General features: G+C 41.9%; 1 protein-coding gene across 2 annotated transcripts in view; it reads right to left on the reverse strand.

Annotated features, from left to right (window-relative positions):
• The window catches only part of LOC126418469 (1-acyl-sn-glycerol-3-phosphate acyltransferase gamma-like), an 81,238-nt gene that overhangs the window by 11,322 nt on the left and 51,661 nt on the right, over window positions 1–18,255 (reverse strand). For both annotated transcript variants that reach the window (XM_050085241.1, XM_050085242.1), the window contains exon 6: window positions 5,724–5,865. In XM_050085241.1, coding sequence (XP_049941198.1) covers window positions 5,724–5,865 — 142 coding nt within the window. The remainder of the gene's footprint in view (window positions 1–5,723; window positions 5,866–18,255) is intronic.

Genomic DNA, 18,255 nt, shown 5'->3' on the forward strand with positions numbered 1-18,255 from the left:
CTACCAAAAAAGCAAAGCTTTCACACACAATATCGGTCTTGAATATTAATAGGCTGCAAGAGAAGCGAAGTATTCACATATGATGTTGATCTTTTTTGCACGTGTTACGCTTTACGATACATCACACAAATTTTTGATAATGATGGAAATGTCTAATCTGGACTCTAAATGGCTCGATAGTTCATCTTGTGTAAAAGGAAATTTACTTTGAAAGTAATGCTTTTCAAACCACCATTCGTAATATTTACCCGCGACCTGTTAGAAACAGGTTTGTTCCAGCAGATGCCAGAGTGCGCCGGATAACAGGTGTCACTGCGCTTGCGCAGCTACGATGACGTACGAAGCCTGTATGTTTGCACGTGTAAAACATTAAAATATCTTATGTGAGGTCATAAAAGAAACAAGAGATCAGAGGATACTCCAAGAGCATCAGAATTTTTCTGAACCATACTAAAATACATAATTCAGCTTCAAGTGCACATTCGTATGTCCGGATTCTCAATGAAGTAGGCCTCCATCTGGTATTAAGCTTTTCAGTTTGGTTTTCAGGATGTAAATTTTCTTTGACTACCAGTACTGTGTTATGTTTGGTTCTTTATTATGCCATACATGCTAGAAGACAAACATGCACTTGAAATGCAGTGAACAATTGAAACTAGCCAACAGTGTGGAATTAAACACTTCATTTCAAATAAATTGATTGCCTCAGCAGAAAACATTAACCATTGTTCAGCAAGGTGATTAACGCTAATAACACATTTGAGCCTTGCGTAATTATGTGAATGTATTCTGATTCACTCGACAGCTCCCGGCCACAGAAATCCGTTCTGTTTTTATTTGACATAAGAGCAGTAAACGAAGAGGAAGCAGCAAAATCAAAATCACTAAACATAAATATAGGTCACGTGGAGACTACTGCACCTCCCCAGTACAACTCAGATTGCTCTGCGCATTAGCCCTGGATTTACGGTATTTCCGAACCGAGGCAATACTAGATAGTGCCCCCCCCCCCCCTCCTCCTTGGCCCGTAAAATATTTACAATAAGACTGATGTGGGAGTGACTGCTTAATGAACATCACAGAAAATGCTGGAAATGGCCAATGTTGACATCTTTGCTTGATTTATCAGTGAGGCATGCATACCAGATCTGCTGGAAGCACAGCAGCAACCGTGTTTTCAATGTTCTGTTGTAGCTTTTCCTTAGTATGAGAATTATTTGCAAACACCTGACCCTTCAATTTGACCCACAGGTAAAAACTCATAGGGAGGGAGATCTGGCAATCAAGATGGCAAGGAGATTGCACTGCATCTGCTGACTGTCCTCTATTCACCGAGCACCTCATGCACTTGTGAAAGTTGCAGATGTGTTGTGTTCTGATGCTCTGTTTTGCTGAAAAATTTACACAATTGTTTATTTTAACAAGGGTCAGTTCCATGTCCATCTTATAAATATTTCCCAGGCCAGTTTTATTTTTTCCAGCACAAGCCAAAATACTCATGACACTGTCATCCATCACAGTAATACAGGTTTATATGCCTACTAGTTCCCCACTTGAAGAGACCGAAAGAAGGTGGTGGTGGTGGTTGTTGTTGTTGTTGTTGTTGTTGTTGTTGTTGTCGTCTTCAGTCCTGAGACTGGTTTGATGCAGCTCTCCATGCTACTCTATCATGTGCAAGCTTCTTCATCTCCCAGTACCTACTGCAACCTACATCCTTCTGAATCTGCTTAGTGTATTCATCTCTTGGTCTCCCTCTACGATTTTTACCGTCCATGCTGCCCTCTAATGCTAAATTTGAGATCTCTTGATGCCTCAGAACATGTCCTACCAACCAGTCCCTTCTTCTTGTCAAGTTGTGCCACAAACTCCTCTTCTCTCCAATTCTATTCAATACTTCCTCATTAGTTATGTCATCTATCCATCTAATCTTCAGCATTCTTCTGTAGCACCACATTTCGAAAGCTTCTATTCTCTTCTTGTCCAAACTATTTATCGTCCATGTTTCACTTCCACACATGGCTACACTCCATACAAATACTTTCAGAAACGACTTCCTGACACTTAAATCTATACTCGATGTTAACAAATTTCTCTTCTTCAGGAACGTTTTCCTTGCCATTGCCAGTCTACATTTGATATCCTCTCTACTTCGGCCATCATCAGTTATTTTGCTCCCAAAATAGCAAAACTCCCTTACTACTTTAAGTGTCTCATTTCCTAATCTAATTCCCTCAGCATCACCCGACTTAATTCGACTACATTCCATTATCCTCATTTTGCTTTTGTTGATGTTCATCTTATATCCTCCTTTCAAGACACTGTCCTCTCTGTTCAACTGCTCTTCCAAGTCCTTTGCTGTCTCTGACAGAATTACAATGTCATTGGCGAACCTCAAAGTTTTTATTTCTTCTCCGTGGATTTTAATAGCTACTCCGAATTTTTCTTTTGTTTCCTTTACTGCTTGCTCAATCTACAGATTGAATAACATCGGGGACAGGCTGCAACCCTGTCTCACTCCCTTCCCAACCACTGTTTCCCTTTTATGCCCCTGGACTCTTATAACTGCCATCTGGTTTCTGTACAAATTGTAAATAGCCTTTCACTCCCTGTAATTTACCCCTGCCACCTTTAGAATTTGAAAGAGAGTATTCCACTCAACATTGTCAAAAGCTTTCTCTCATACCAAAGAAGGTATGGTAAGTAAAAATAAAATATTCAGTTCATGATGGAGGATGAAAATTTAATTTTGATGAGAGCCTTAAATTCAGATAGTACGAACAGGAATATAACATTAATGTGACCACCTCAAAAGCATGAATAACCAACTCTTGCAGCACTAGAAGTGCAGGAAAAAGAGTGAATGAGGTTTGGAAGGTATCGACAGGGTGTGGAGCTGTGAAAGGTTTCTTGGTTGAGGATCTGCAGCACTAACAGTTCAATCGGGGTGGTCTCACAGATTCTTGATTGGAGTTTAAATTCGAGGACTTTGGTGGCCACGGGAGCACAGTGAGTACAGTAAACTTGTCCTGTGCACTCTGAACCATGCACATACATTATGAGCTATGTGACACACTGCATTGTCCTGATGGTAGATGCCATCATGCAGAGGAAAAACAAACTGCGTGTAGGGGTGGACGTGGCCCCAAGGATAGGTTCATAATTCTGTTGATCCATTGTGTCTTCTACAATGATGACATTACCCAGGAATGCCACGAAAACATTCCCCATACCATAACACTCCTGGTTACTGGATGTTTACTTTCAGAACATTTCATGCTATTCATGCCAACCTCCATATGCCAAATGGAGCATAAAACATGATTCATCAGAAAAGGCCACCCATCATCACTCATTGGACATCCATTTCTGGTACTGGTGTGCAAATCCCAACCTTTGTCTCCATGAACAGCAGTCAGCATGGGTGCATGAACCAGAGACCTGTTGCAGAGGCCCATATGCAACAAATTTTTCTGATTTGTCATTAAGGAGACACTGTAGGTAACCCCTTGGCTCATCTGGGTGGTGAGTTTCTCAACAATTTTACTTCTATTTGCTCATACAAATCTCCACAATCATCCTTCATCCCCGTTAACTTCAGAACGAGGTGCACCACAGTTGCCTCAGTGCTGGTTTTGGGCAGCATCGTTTTGCCATGCATGGTGTACTTTAAACTTAGCCATTTCAGATGTGCTTTCACTCTTGGCCCCGAAGCCAATGATTGTGTCTTTTGGATGTCAGATAAATCACTTGTTTCTGCATTATGGCAATGAGTGCATTGTTTCCCCACGGCCCCTTTATATACTCTCCTCTTCTAGTGATGCCACCTGCAGTCTGTAAGTGGTTACTGCTTGTTGATGTCAAACATGGGCACTGGTCACACAAATGTAAATGGACCAAGTAGTGGTAGAACATGGACTGGTATAAAGTAACAAAAGGGAAAGTTACCCAACAGACTTTTCCACACAGCCAATTTAGTCACTGCTAGCACTAGGTTTAAAATCATTAAAGAAGGATGTACAGGTAAGAACATCGAGACACCAGCAGTTCTCAGATTATATAATGGTAAGATAAATATTTCAAAACCACATTTTAAACAGCAAAACCACATCCAGGAGCAAATATTGAATATGAACCCAACTCACTGGTCTTCAGTTGTAGATTAAATCTGATTAGACTACAGAGGCAGAGAGGTAGGAAGTTAAGGAGAAGAGATCAGGGTTACATTTCAGATGTAGATGTAGAACCAGAGATACAAAGTGAGTATTATGCTACAATTTACTGAACCAGATGAAATAAACACAGTCTAGGGTGTATGGTTAGCTCTGAGAGGTGAAACATGGGGGCAGCAGAGGATGAACAGGCAAAGAGAAAAATTCTAGCAGGAAATTTTGGATTACACATGTGATAGTTTTGATTGATGAAAGAACAAAATGTAAAAATGCGCCAAATGAAGCAGAAAACAGGGAATACTGACTTGAGCTGCTAGTTGTGCTTTGCAATAATAGTTATGTAGATCTGAAGATGAACAATATTACAGGATAAAATGGATTTTCCACATGAAACTTAGCAAGGGTCCCAGACTACCTTCATTAGCATTTCTCTGGAATGTAGCCTTATATGGAAATGAAATGTGGACCAGTGCAGGCAAGAAGAGAATGGAAGCTTTCAAAATACTGAAGATTAGATGGGTAGATTAACTACAGAAGATCTGGATCTAATTGGAGAGAAGAGAGCTTCATATCGCAACTTGCCTCAAGGACGGGATTTGTTATAGTTAAATTAGAGAGAGAGAGAGAGAGAGAGAGAGAGAGAGAGAGAGAGAGAGAGAATAGGTTCCAGTAGTTATCCAGAGATGAAGAGATTTGCAGGGGATCTACTAGAATTGAGAGCAGCATCAAACCCGTTTTTGTAGCGAAGACTACTATGACAATGACGATGATCACCGTAAGGCTGTGGTACAAGGCATAATTAACTGCGTAACATTTCGTCTTCCACTGCTGGAGATTTCAGAGGTTTTAATGACTCAGGAAGCTGTCACAGACTCAAACAAGCTCAGCAAGTGGTAAAATGTACACAGAAACTACAAAAGTAAGCATTAACACTCACCTCAAGGAACACGAGCAATTGGTGCCTGATCAAGATGGATAAATCGGCAGTAACAGATCATGCACTAGGACCAGGAAACCACCAAATTCATTTCTCTTAACACTGAGGTTTTAGCATGCTCTATTAATTGCTACCCTAGGATATATGAAGAGGCCACATAAATTCAAAACCCAAAAACAATTTCAACAAAAAAGAAGAAGTATTGAAATTAGACAAGTTATGGGCCCTAGTGATAAAACAGTCAAGTGCCAACTGTTCCCTACTGTTAAGTCCACAGTGTACGTCAGCATGACTCCGTGATCTTAGGCAGTGGTCTGATGATGTCATGAACTGACCGTTAAATGGATACATATAAACAGGTTGACTTGCTGAGCTTGTCTTAGTCTGCAACAGCTTCCTGAGTTGTTAAAACCTCTGATGAAGTCTCCAGTAGTCAAAGACAAAACATTAAGCAGATAATTATGTCTAACTGTTGCCTTAGGCCCAGAAATCAAATATCAGCAATTTTTATAATATTCACCTTAGTGTACATTTTAAAAATGTATTTCACTTAACAAATAATGTAACTGTATTCAAAATTAACGTCTACTACACGATTACGTGCGAGTGGTAAATACCTTTTTCTGGTATAACTGATGCAACCATGCAGCACATTCTTCTTCTTTTGTAGGTACTTCTTCTAAAGGAATACGATCAATGTAGAGGTGAGCTTCCACACTTTTGCCTTGTAGAAAGTTATTGATAGTGGGAGTTTCTGTTCTGGAGGAATGATGAATAGGGCATTATTAATCACAAAAGTGAAATATAACACACACACACACACACACACACACACACACACACACACACACACACACAGAGAGAGAGAGAGAGAGAGAGAGAGAGAGAGAGAGAGAGATGATATTCTTCTCTTTTTTTTTTTTTTCCTGGTCTTATTCTATATCTGCACAGAGTCGGTATGTTAACCTAGTCTTGGCAAAGTTAATGGTAAAGGGCAGAATCCCATTCCTGTTGCCCGATGACATAAATGATATTTCCATTAAATCATGCCCAATTTGAATTAACAACTTATGATTTATTTAGCCACAAATGCAACCCAGGTACAAAAGTATTCTCATCATGGATAATTTATAACAGTAAAAACTGAAAACAGTCATTTTGACTGCACTTTCCATTCCTACAGAGGCAAACATATGACACAAGTAAACAGAAAATAAAAGAATGGAGAACAGAATCTGGAGGGGAAAAAAAAGGACAGGAAAAAAAAAAAAAACTTTGGAGAGAATAACTTTTGGAAGTAGAGGTTCCATCAACTAGAAAAATGGAGGACTCTAAGAACATAACTACTCCACAGATTCAATAGCAAAGTTACCTTGTACATTAGGTGAAGACAGATTATCGATGCTAACACCTGGCTTACTCCTAATACATGTATAGTCTTGTTTCCTTAAACATTTTCCCCTTTTCTGTTAAACAAGTTCATTTTCCGTTTATTTGGTCATCAGCTATCAAATGATAACAAGAAAGTTCCTATCTTTATTCAATGAAAGTACCAAATACATAACACAACATATGAGGGGTGTGAGAAAAGTAATGAGACTGGCAACATGGTGAGTGATCTAGCAATGCCATGTTGTTCTACTTAACTTATGTAGATGGGAGTGTTCATCGATTCCAGAGGTTCAGTACAAGTTTCAGCTCCGTATAGCCATCATGTGATTTTTGGGAGCACCATTAGTGAAGCTGTGTTTTTGTTGCGTATTATGAAAATGGAACAGCAGAATTTAGAGCAACATTATGCAATAAAGTTTTCTGTTACACCTGGGGAATCAGTGATCTATGAAAAGGTGAAACAGGCCTATGGAAAACATTCCTCATTAAGAGCACACGTTTTTGCTGACTCAAGTCACTTTTGGAAGGCCGAGAACACGCTGAAGGTGAACCTCACTCAGGGAGACCTCCAACTTCCAAAACCAATGAAAATGTTGAACATATGCATGCTCTCATGAGATCAGGCCAACATTTAACAATAAGGTTGATGATTGACCTGTTAACTTAAACACACTCACCATACATTAAAAGTTGTCCAAAGATTTGCTTATGCGAAAGGTTTGCACCAAAACGGTACCAAAAAAAACTCACAACTGACCAGAAGGACAATCTAAGAAATATGTGCATTGATCATCTTGGTCCTGAGACGATGTGCTAAAGTGAGGAGTCATGCACTGAGACATCTCCTTGACCGTAAAAAAGCTCGAATGAGTAAATCAAAAACTGAAAACAATGCCGACTGACTTTTTTGACCATAGGGATATCTTGCATAAGGAATATGTCCCTCCAGGAAAAAACTGCCATCCAAGTGTTTTACAAAGATGTCCTTGAAAGGCTCAGGAAAAGGGCAAATCGAGTGAGACAGGACACTGCAGACAAGTGGAAAATATAACATGACAATGCCCCATGTCACACGGCCACTTCCATCTGGAATTTACCTCTTGAAGGCATTCCTGTTGTTCCACAGCCCCATGTTCATCTGATCTGAGTCCTTGTGACATCCTTTCTTTTCTAAAAATTCAAAAAGTCTGAAAAGGATATCATTTTGGGACTCAAGAGAACATTTGAAAGAATGTTACCACCATGTTAAAGGACCTACCAGATGAAGCCTTTCAGATGCTACCAAGACAGAGAATGACAAATCCACCAGTATGTAGCTTGTAATGTATCATATTAATAATAATTTTTTTTTACAATATCGGCATAGAAACAGAAAAGTAGAGATACATTCTTCAACTGATGAATTTTATTATATTCACCGGTTTGTCTCAATAAGTCATAGCGGGCGGACATATTACGAGTTCCATCGAGTTAACATTGTTAAAAAATGTGTATTGCAATCGTACATTAAAAAGTATTATAGAAAGTTATCAGGATAGCAAAGTTTATTCGCACAATCATAATCTGTGCATTATTCCGTAACGCGCTAAGAATCCTGCATCAGGAGAATGAATCTAACAAGAAGAATTTGCGTGAGCAGAGGAGTGCCGATCCGGAAAGAGTATTGTCATACCAATCTCTATGCAGTATAGCGGTAACAAGAAAATGATGAACGTAATTTACAAATGTTAATCTAACAATGTATTGAATATTGAAGGTCTTTGATACTAATGCCAGCTAAAGTTCACTCAGGATATGAGTACGTCCCAATTTTTTTTCAATTATTCTTTCAAATTTTCCATTTTTAATTATTTAAGCAGCAGTTTTTAATCAGTTTTCATTATATATTACATTTTATGCATGACCCCCTATTCTCCTATTCTGTCAGCAACTATTCAATGGCAACAGTTCAAAGGACAGCGCCGAGTGGAATATGAACAGACCATTCAATTGTAGAGATAAAAACTTTTTGAGATAAAGGACCCATTTTATCGTTACAAGAAACTAATGAGGCCTTTGTTGCATGTGTTACATATCAGTAAGATTGGAACTATTAACAACTTGAAGGCGCAAATTAAAATTAAATACTGCCTACAAACGAGACACACCAGGAATGCTGATTTCAGTGGTAAAGGTAAGAAGCCGCTATGCTGTATATATGGTTGCGCTTGGTGTCATCTCTCTCACAGTAAATAATTTCTTTTTCTTCCAATTAATATCCTTTACGGAAAGAGCATTTCTATACTAAGCTTCGTGTAAAGGCAACATTTAAGTGCAAAGTAACTCATTCAAATTCTGTAAGACTATATCAGAGAACAATCAGGTTCATTAATGATGAATACACATATAAATCAGCTTTAATTGAAAAGTACCGATACAAACAAAATTTCGTGTTTAAAATTTATTCTTTCTTTTCATAATTTTGTCAAACATTGTTCACAATGGAGTCAAAGGAAATGGCCATTGTTGAAAACTCATTACAAAATGCAATATGCCAAGATGGCGGAAATCTGAGCTTGGCAACAGTCAAAAGTAACGCGCCAACTTGTGATCTGGCCGATGGCTACCAAAACAACCAGGCTGGTGTCCCACTATTAAAAATTGGTGACAGTGGTGATATAACTAATCATGATGATACTTTTATGATGCCCAAAGACACACTTTCTCAGTTCTCACTGGGATACATTTTTCCAAATAGTGAAACTGAAGCAAGCAACAGTGAAACTTCCTCTGACTATGTCACAAACACAAGAGCAGAAAACAGTTTGAAAAGCAATGTAAATACTAGTGATACCCACAATTCGACACAAGTCATGCAACTAATAATACAACAGTTTACACAGCAGTTCATAAGACCTGCACTGCAAAATCAGGCACTTAAGGATTTTAAGAATAGCATTAGTCAACAGTTCAGTGAGGTGAGGTGAGGTGAGGTGAACTATACTCACTGAATTATCCATTAAGTTCACAGAGCCCGCTAAAGCACTAAAACAAGATATAATTACTGACATGTCCCGCAATATATAAGGGTTGGAACTTTAATAGTGACAACTATTTATTCACAACGATACAAAAGAGTTACATGTTTGCACCTGTTACTATCCTTCAAAGTAGTCATCAGCGTTGTGTAGAACCCATTGCCAGGAATACTTATCCACAAATGCTCTCTCAAACTGTTCATAATAATGGCAACATCCCGCCATGTCCGTAGCCCATAGCAGAATATTACCCAGTGTGTATCCAACAACAAACCTAATCTTCTGGGCTGCAATCCAGGTACAAGGTAAAACATTTCGAAATGCTCTGATAAAGACCACAGGGTGTGTTCTTTTCCCTTCAGAAGTAACTATTGGAAACTGTCTATGCCTAAGTAATCAATCATCTACAAGTAATACTGAAAAACACACTGTGCTGTCAGTGACAGGCATGTTTATGTTCGCGTATGGGATAGCACATGGCAACTGCGCTTGCTAGACAGGTGCAACTGCTGGCAAGTGTTGTTGCATTGTGCAACCTTCACTATTTTCCTTCAACGGGCTAACCCCATATTGTGGGTAGCCAGTGAGGGTATCTAACTTCTCTAAAAACATAGATTTGTTTATGGTCATAAGTTGTTTTGGAATGTCAGTAGTTTTGGCAACACTGCCCGTAACCTTTCCTCAGCTTCCTTTAAACCAGAGTCTATTTTAGCTAGAAGTTGACATTCTTTTTCTTTTAGAGCTTCTTCTACAGTATGTACATAAATTCTGCATTCTGACACTACCTTCTCAGCAAGGGAGCTGCCCTTATCCAGCATCCCCTCTTCAGCTTTTTCAGTTATTTCCTTTACAACTGCACATAACTTATCGATCGGTTTTTGACTAATTCTGACTCTAAACTTAACTGTCCTTCTCCTAGACTCAACTTTTATTCCTGTAGGTAGGTTTTTGCGCATGTCTTGCAGCTCGCTGACTGTGTTTGTGACTTTTTTACCTACGCATCCACTTGGGATTGCGTCTCCTGAATTGAATATGAGAATATGCTTCACAAAGGTTTTGCAACTCACCTGCAAGTTGTTCCTGTTTACAATCTACAGATGTTACCTTTTACATTAATGTATATATTATGCAGGACATATCTGCAATTATTTCTTGTTTTAGTAATTTACCAATCTCCTTGAACTTACTGGATAATTCAGATATTTCAGTGTGTATAGTTTTGCTAACCTCACTGAACTGTTGACTAATGCTATTCTTAAAATCCTTAAATGCCTGATTTTGCTGTGCAAACTGTCGTCCTGTATTTTCCTGAGGTCTTGTGAACTGCTGTTTAAACTGTTGTATTATTAGTTGCATGACTTGTGTCGAATTGTGGGTATCACTAGTATTTACATTGCTTTTTCAAACTGTTTTCTGCTCTTGTGTTTGTGACCTAGTCAGAGGAAGTTTCACTGTCACTTGCTTCAGTTTCACTATTTGGAAAAATGTATCCCAGTGAGAACTGAGAAAGTGTGTCATTGAGCATCATAAAAGTGTCATCATGATTAGTTATATCACCACTGTCACCAATTTTTAATAGTGGGACACCAGCCTGGTTGTTTTGGTAGCCATCGGCCAGATCACGAGTTGGCGTGTTACTTTTGACTGTTGCCAAGCTCAGATTTCCGCCATCTTGGCATATTGCATTTTGTAATGAGTTTTCAACAATGGCCATTTCATTTGACTCCATTGTCAACAATGTTTGACAAAATTATGAAAAGAAAGAATAAATTTTAAACACGAAATTTTGTTTGTATTGGTACTTTTCAATTAAAGCTGATTTATATGTGTATTCATCATTAATGAACCTGATTATTCTCTGATATAGTCTTACAGAATTTGAATGAGTTATTTTGCACTTAAATGTTGCCTTCACGCAAAGCTTAGTATAGAAATGTTCTTTCCGTAAAGGATATTAATTGGAAGAAAAAGAGATTATTTACTGTGAGAAAGACGGCGCCATGTGCAGTCTTACATACAGTGAAGCAGCATCCTACCTTTACCGCTGAAATCAGCATTCCTGGTGTGCCTCGTTTGTAGGCAGTATTTAATTTTAATTTGGTCCTTCAGGTTGTTAATAGTTCCAGTCTTACGGACATGTAACATGTGGTATCACCGCCAGACACCACACTTGCTAGGTGGTAGCCTTTAAATCGGCCGCGGTCCGTTAGTATACGTTGGACCCGTGTGTCGCCCCACTATCAGTGATTGCAGAACGAGCGTCGCCACACGGCAGGTCTAGAGACTTCCTAGCACTCGCCCCAGTTGTACAACCGACTTTGCTAGCGATGGTTCACTGACAAAATACGCTCTCATTTGCCGAGACGATAGTTAGCATAGCCTTCAGCTACGGCATTTGCTACGACCTAGCAAGGCTCCATGTTCAGTTACTATTGATATTGTGAATAATGTACAATCAAGAGCGACGTTCACCAGTTATAGATTAAAGTTAAGTATTCCACCAGCTACGTCTGTTTTTCTAAATTCTAATTTCCTTGTCCTGTTCCAGACCTCACACCAGCCTGCGTGAGCTAAAACGCGTGCCTTTCGGCTTCCTCTAGTAACCCGGTGTTGGCTCTCCTGCCAACCCACAACATTGGTGACAAGACAATACCGCGTTCGTAACTATACTGCCCTGATTTACTTGTGTAATGGCTTCACCACCATCTCCATATGTACAGTCCGAATTTTATTGCTTACACAATCAGCAGACACAGGCCTTACTGGATGCCCTTGGACAGCTCATCCAGGGTCAACGTGCAATGCAAAACGATGCAGCTGCCGCCGCTCAATCGCTAACGCAGCAACAACACGCAGTTGCACCAACTTTTCCTCCTTTTGATGCTGCACTGGAAGGCTGGACGGAGTGGTCATGCCAATTTGGATTCCATCTCGCCGCCTACAGAATCCAAGGTAACGAGCGGCAGCCTTTTTTGTTGTCCTCCGTAGGGGTGCACACATATCGTATGATAGTCAAATTATTTCCCCAACGCGACGTAGCAACTCTGTCCTACGACGAAATTTTGTCTGCATTAGATGCATATTTCAAAGAATCAGTCAATGTAGTTGCCAAACGGTGTACCTTCTTTCGTACAAAACGTACGGCAGGTCAGACTAATAGGGAGTGGGTTGCAACCTTGCAAGGCCTTACTAGGGATTGTGCTTTTGAGTGTCAATGTGGACTCCCTTATTCAGATACTATGGTACGTGATGCAATTGCACAGAACATTTCTGATGTTCGTATAAGGGAACAGATTTTGAAACTACTCAATCCCTCCCTTCAACAAGTGATGGACATATTGGATCGGCAGGACACACTTGACTTCGCTCAAGAATCATTTGAAACTTCGCCACCCGTGTGTCAGGTTGACCGGCCCGCCGGGCGAGCTGCACGGAACAGTAAACAGTCCTCGCGCCCGGCCGCACCGTTGCCGCCAGGCTCTCAGCCATGTGTACCGCGCCGGCAAGCAAATGCAGTGCTAAAATCATGCCCGCGGTGTGCTACTAGACATTCGCGTGAGAACTGCCCGTCACGCCAAGCTATTTGCTTTTACTGTAATAAAAAAGGACATGTTCAAAGTGTTTGCCAGAAAAAGCTCAGATCGGAAGCTCAAAACCATTCCAGGTCCTTTGCTTCGCGCCGGAATCGGAATCGAACCAAGGATACTCCGGCTCGCAACACTTTGCCCATGGAAATTCATATAGTTCATGCCACTCCGCCCAGTGCCACCCTCTCTAACAGTGACTGTGTTTGTCCCACAAACAATGTGCGTCGACATCGCTGGAACTCCCGTCAAGTCGCAAGGGATTTTGTACCAGTGTCAGTTCACGCTGCACGAGACAGTCACTCTTGTCGTCAGCAGGGCAATAAACTTTTTGTGGACTTGGAAATTAACGGCAAAGTGATACCATTCCAGCTCGATACCGGGGCTGCAGTTTCACTGATCAATCAAGACACTTACAAACCGCTGGGCACACCTCCGTTGCGTGCTGCAACTGTTAAGTTAACTACCTATTCAGGTCACAAGATCCCTGTGTTAGGACAGTGCAGCCTTCTTGCAACATACAAGGGACAAACAAAACTTGTGTCATTTTACGTCCTTCGTTCTTCTTCTGCAGTGAACTTGTTTGGTTTCGATTTATTTCATTTGTTTAACTTGTCTATAGTAAATCAGGTCCTATCAGTGAACCAGACTGTGCCTTCCGACAGTGTTTCTTGTCTGTGTGACAAATTTGCAGACATTTTTGCACTGGGCCTTGGTTGTGCTAAGAGCTATAAAGCACATTTGGAACTGAAAGTAAATGCGCAACCGAAATTTTTCAGAGCACGCAATATTCCCCACGCATTGCGTGATGAGGTCGCAAAAACATTACATGATTTGGAATCACAAGGTGCAATTGAACGTGTGCAGGCTTCTCTCTGGGCATCACCCTTAGTAATTTTGCCAAAACCTTCGGGAAAATTGAGACTTTGTGTGGACTTCAAGGCAACAGTGAATCCACAACTAGTGACTGCAACTTTTACTTTACCCCGCCCGGAAGATCTTTTTGACAAACTGTGCCCAGGTAAATATTTTTCGAAGTTGGACCTAGCAGATGCGTACTTGCAAATACCGGTGGACGAAGAATCCCAGCGCGTTTTGGTGGTTAACACGCATCTTGGTTTGTATAGATTCAAACGACTGCCGTTCGGGTGTGCATCCGCCCCTGCATTGTTTCAGCAATATCTGCAAACTTTTTGTGCGTTGGTCCCTACTGCAGCAAACTATCTGGACGATATTGTGATCTCCAGAAAGATGGAAGAAGAACATTTAGCCAATCTCAGACCATTATTTCAGGTCTTGCGACAAAATGGTCTTCGCTTGCGGAAGGACAAATGTGTGTTTTTTTCTTATGACTTACCCTACCTGGGACATGTACTCAATGCCCAAGGCATACATCCCAGTCCCGAGCACCTCCGTGCCACACAAGACTTGCCTTCGCCGCAGAATTTGAAGCAGCTACAGAGTGCGCTGGGAAAAATTAACTATTATCATCGCTATGTTCCACAGGCCTCTTCTATTTCAGGTCCGCTTCATCGCTTACGCCGTAAAGGTGTTCCGTTCGTCTGGACGACGGAATGCGAACGCGCCTTTCGCCAGTTGAAATCGGCGTTGCTTTCTAATACTTGCCTTATGCCATTCGATTCCCAGAAGCCCCTTTTGTTGATGGTGGATGCATCGGATTTCGGGATCGGTGCTGTGCTTGCGCAAAAAGATGGATCGCACGATCGCCCTATGCCTTTGCGTCCAAATTGCTCTCATCTGCGCAAAGAAATTATTCACAGATCGAGAAAGAAGCATTGGCTCTCGTATTTGGTGTTACAAAGTTTCATGATTTCTTGTGTGGTCGTCACTTTACCATCATCACAGACCACAAACCTTTGACATCGCTTTTTCATCCGACCAAGCCTGTACCTCCACGTACAGCACAGAAATTCATTCGCTGGTCTATTTTCCTTGCGCAGTACCGCGCTGCTAAGCACGGAAACGCCGATGCGTTGTCCCGTTTGCCTGTTGCTGAGGATAGAGCATTCGATTCCTCCGAACTTACTTGCATGTTCATTGATTCGGAAACCGATGACGTGGTCGAATTGTTTCCGATTGATTTTCGGTGTGTAGCTACAGCCACAGCTGCCGACCCTGTCCTTGCTACCGTTCTGCGTTTTGTTGCTACGCAATGGCCCTTGTCAAAGTCACGGATCAGGGATACATTGGTTCGCCGATATTTTGCTCACCAGGAGAGACTTTTTGTACGACGTGGTGTTTTGCTGTTGCGTTCAGATAATGATCAGTCCAGGGTCGTGGTCCCATGTTCATTACAGTCCTCTGTCTTACAGCTTCTCCACCAAGGACATTGGGGTATAGTGCGAATGAAACAACTTGCTCGTCAGCACTGTACTTGGTTCGGAATCAATGCCGCGATTATGAATCTGTGCTCCTCTTGCATGGTGTGTGCCGAACAACAATCAGCACCACCGCGGAAATTCTTTGCATGGCCAAAAGCCACTTCCCCTCGGCAATGCTTACACCTCGATTTTGCTGGTCCATTCTGGAATGCTCGATGGTTGGTTGTGGTAGATTCATTCAGTAATTTTCCTTTTGTTGTCCGGATGTCTCTCACGACGTCATCTGCCACCATCCAAGCATTATCTGCTATCTTTTGCATTGAAGGTCTTCCACAGACTATTGTTTCCGACAATGGCCCACAATTCATGTCCGCAGAATTTCAGTCCTTCTGCAAGGCCAATGGTATTCAACACCTGACGTCCGCGCCGTTGTCGCCACAGTCAAACGGTGCCGCTGAACGATTGGTCAGGACTTTCAAGTCACAGATGTTGAAGTTGAAAGCGTCGCATTCTCGGGAGGACGCGTTATTGCTCTTTTTGTCCTCGTATCGCTCTCAGCCCCAAGATGGTCGCTCGCCGGCTGAGTTGCTTCACGGTTGCCCTCATCGACCATTGATGTCTTTGCTCCGTCCGCCGCATCAGGTTCCTGTGCAGCGGCAGACACCTGCTTTTGCCCCAGGCAACGTTGTCCACTACCGCCACTATCAAGGGTCACGGCGTTGGATTGCAGGGCGCATTCTTCGCTGCCTCGGCCGCTCTATGTATCTGGTTTTGGGGGCCTCTGGTGAGGTGCAATGGCATCTCAATCAGCTGCGCCTCTGTCGTCGCACAGGATTTGCCGCGCCCCGTCTGCTTTCAGTGACGGTGCCGTCCGGTCAGCGCCTTGGGGACCCAGCTACTGGCTCGCCTCGGCCCCAGGTGTTACCGACGCTGCCTTCCATTTTGCCCCATGGCGACGCGCAGCCGCCGCCGCCTGTTCTCCCACCGGCGACGCCCGCAATGGACGCGTCGCTGCAACCGCCGGGCACCTCCCTGGGTCACGCACCGCCGATCGCTTCCCGTGACCAGTTGTCCTCCGACATGGAACTCTTGCCCGCTCCAGACCATATGTCATCTTCGCCCATCGGGTGCCCCGCCCCGATGGAGGTCGACCCTTCGGCCCCTCCTGTCTCTCTGCAGGCGCATACACCGCATGCTGGCGTGCACCCTGGAGCAAGTTTTCAGGCGTTTCCTAGCTCCCCGCGGTCCGAATGGCAGGGTGCGGGTGGCACAGCCTCGCCTGTTGTTAGGCTCCCCACCTCGTTGCATACGTCAACATGGGGTCCTCCCCACGGCGGGCGGAAGCCTTATGCCACAACCGTACTCCGCTTTCAACCGCCAGACACCACATTTGCTAGGTGGTAGCCTTTAAATCGGCCGTGGTCCGTTAGTATACGTCGGACCCGTGTGTCGCCACTATCAGTGATTGCAGACCGAGTGCCGCCACACGGCAGGTCTAGAGAGACTTCCTAGCACTCGCCCCAGTTGTACAACCGACTTTGCTAGCGATGGTTCACTGACAAAATACGCTCTCATTTGCCGAGACGATAGTTAGCATAGCCTTCAGCTACGTCATTTGCTACGACCTAGCAAGGCTCCATGTTCAGTTACTATTGATACTGTGAATAATGTACAGTCAAGAGCGACGTTCACCAGTTATGGATTAAAGTTAAGTATTCCACCAGCTACGTCCGTTTTCCTAAATTCTAATTTCCTTGTCCTGTTCCAGACCTCACGCCAGCCTGCGTGAGCTAAAACGCGTGCCTTTCGGCTTCCTCTAGTAACCCGGTGTTGGCTCTCCTGCCAACCCACAACGTAACACATGCAACAAAGGCCTCATTAGTTTCTTGTAACGATAAAATGGGTCCTTTATCTCAAAAAGTTTTTATCTCAACAATTGAATGGTCTGTTCGTATTCCACTCGGCACTGTCCTTTGAATCGTCGCCATTGACTAGTTGCTGACGGAATAAGGGAAAAGGGGGTTGTGCATAAAATATAATATATAATGGAAATTGATTAAAAATTGCTGCTTAAATAATTAAAAATAGAAAATCTTAAAGAATAATTGAAAAAAATTTGGGAAGTACTCATATCCTGAGTGAACTTTAGCTAGCATTAATATCAAAGACCTTCAATATTCAATACATTATTAGATTAACATTTGTAAATTATGTTCATCCTTTTCTTGTTACCACTATTCTGCGTAGAGATTGGTATGACAATATGACAATACTGATTCCAGATCGCCACTCATCTTCTCAAGCAAATTATTCTTGTTACCTTCATTCTCCTGATGGAGGATTCTCAGCGCATCACGAAATAATGAACAGAATATTACTGTGCAAATAAACTTTGCTATCCTGATAACTTTCTCTAATTCTTTTTAATATACAATTGGAATACAAGGGAACTACTTTGAAAGGGACAATATCATTGTTTTTTTTTTTTTTAAATGAGAACTCTGGTAGATAAAAGCTCAGTCTCATTACTTTTCTCTCACACCTCATGCAAGACAATACATAATATTTTTCAGGTCTATGTATGCTTTGCCTGTAAAGGTTTTAAATTCTACTGCAAGCCTTATTTTCAGAGAATATCCTCCAGCCGAAACACACACTTATCTATTAGACTCAACTCATTCAGCATCTGAGAAAGAAATTTGCAGTATTACTGTTACACAGAAAGTGGTTGAAAACATTCGCATTGCAATATTTTAGTAATGTCTGATATGTATAATATCTGTTAACTATATAAAATTCCACTGATAGATAGTT

The sequence above is a fragment of the Schistocerca serialis genome, chromosome 9 (genome assembly GCF_023864345.2).
Source record: "Schistocerca serialis cubense isolate TAMUIC-IGC-003099 chromosome 9, iqSchSeri2.2, whole genome shotgun sequence".
Classification (NCBI taxonomy): Eukaryota; Metazoa; Arthropoda; class Insecta; order Orthoptera; family Acrididae; genus Schistocerca; species Schistocerca serialis.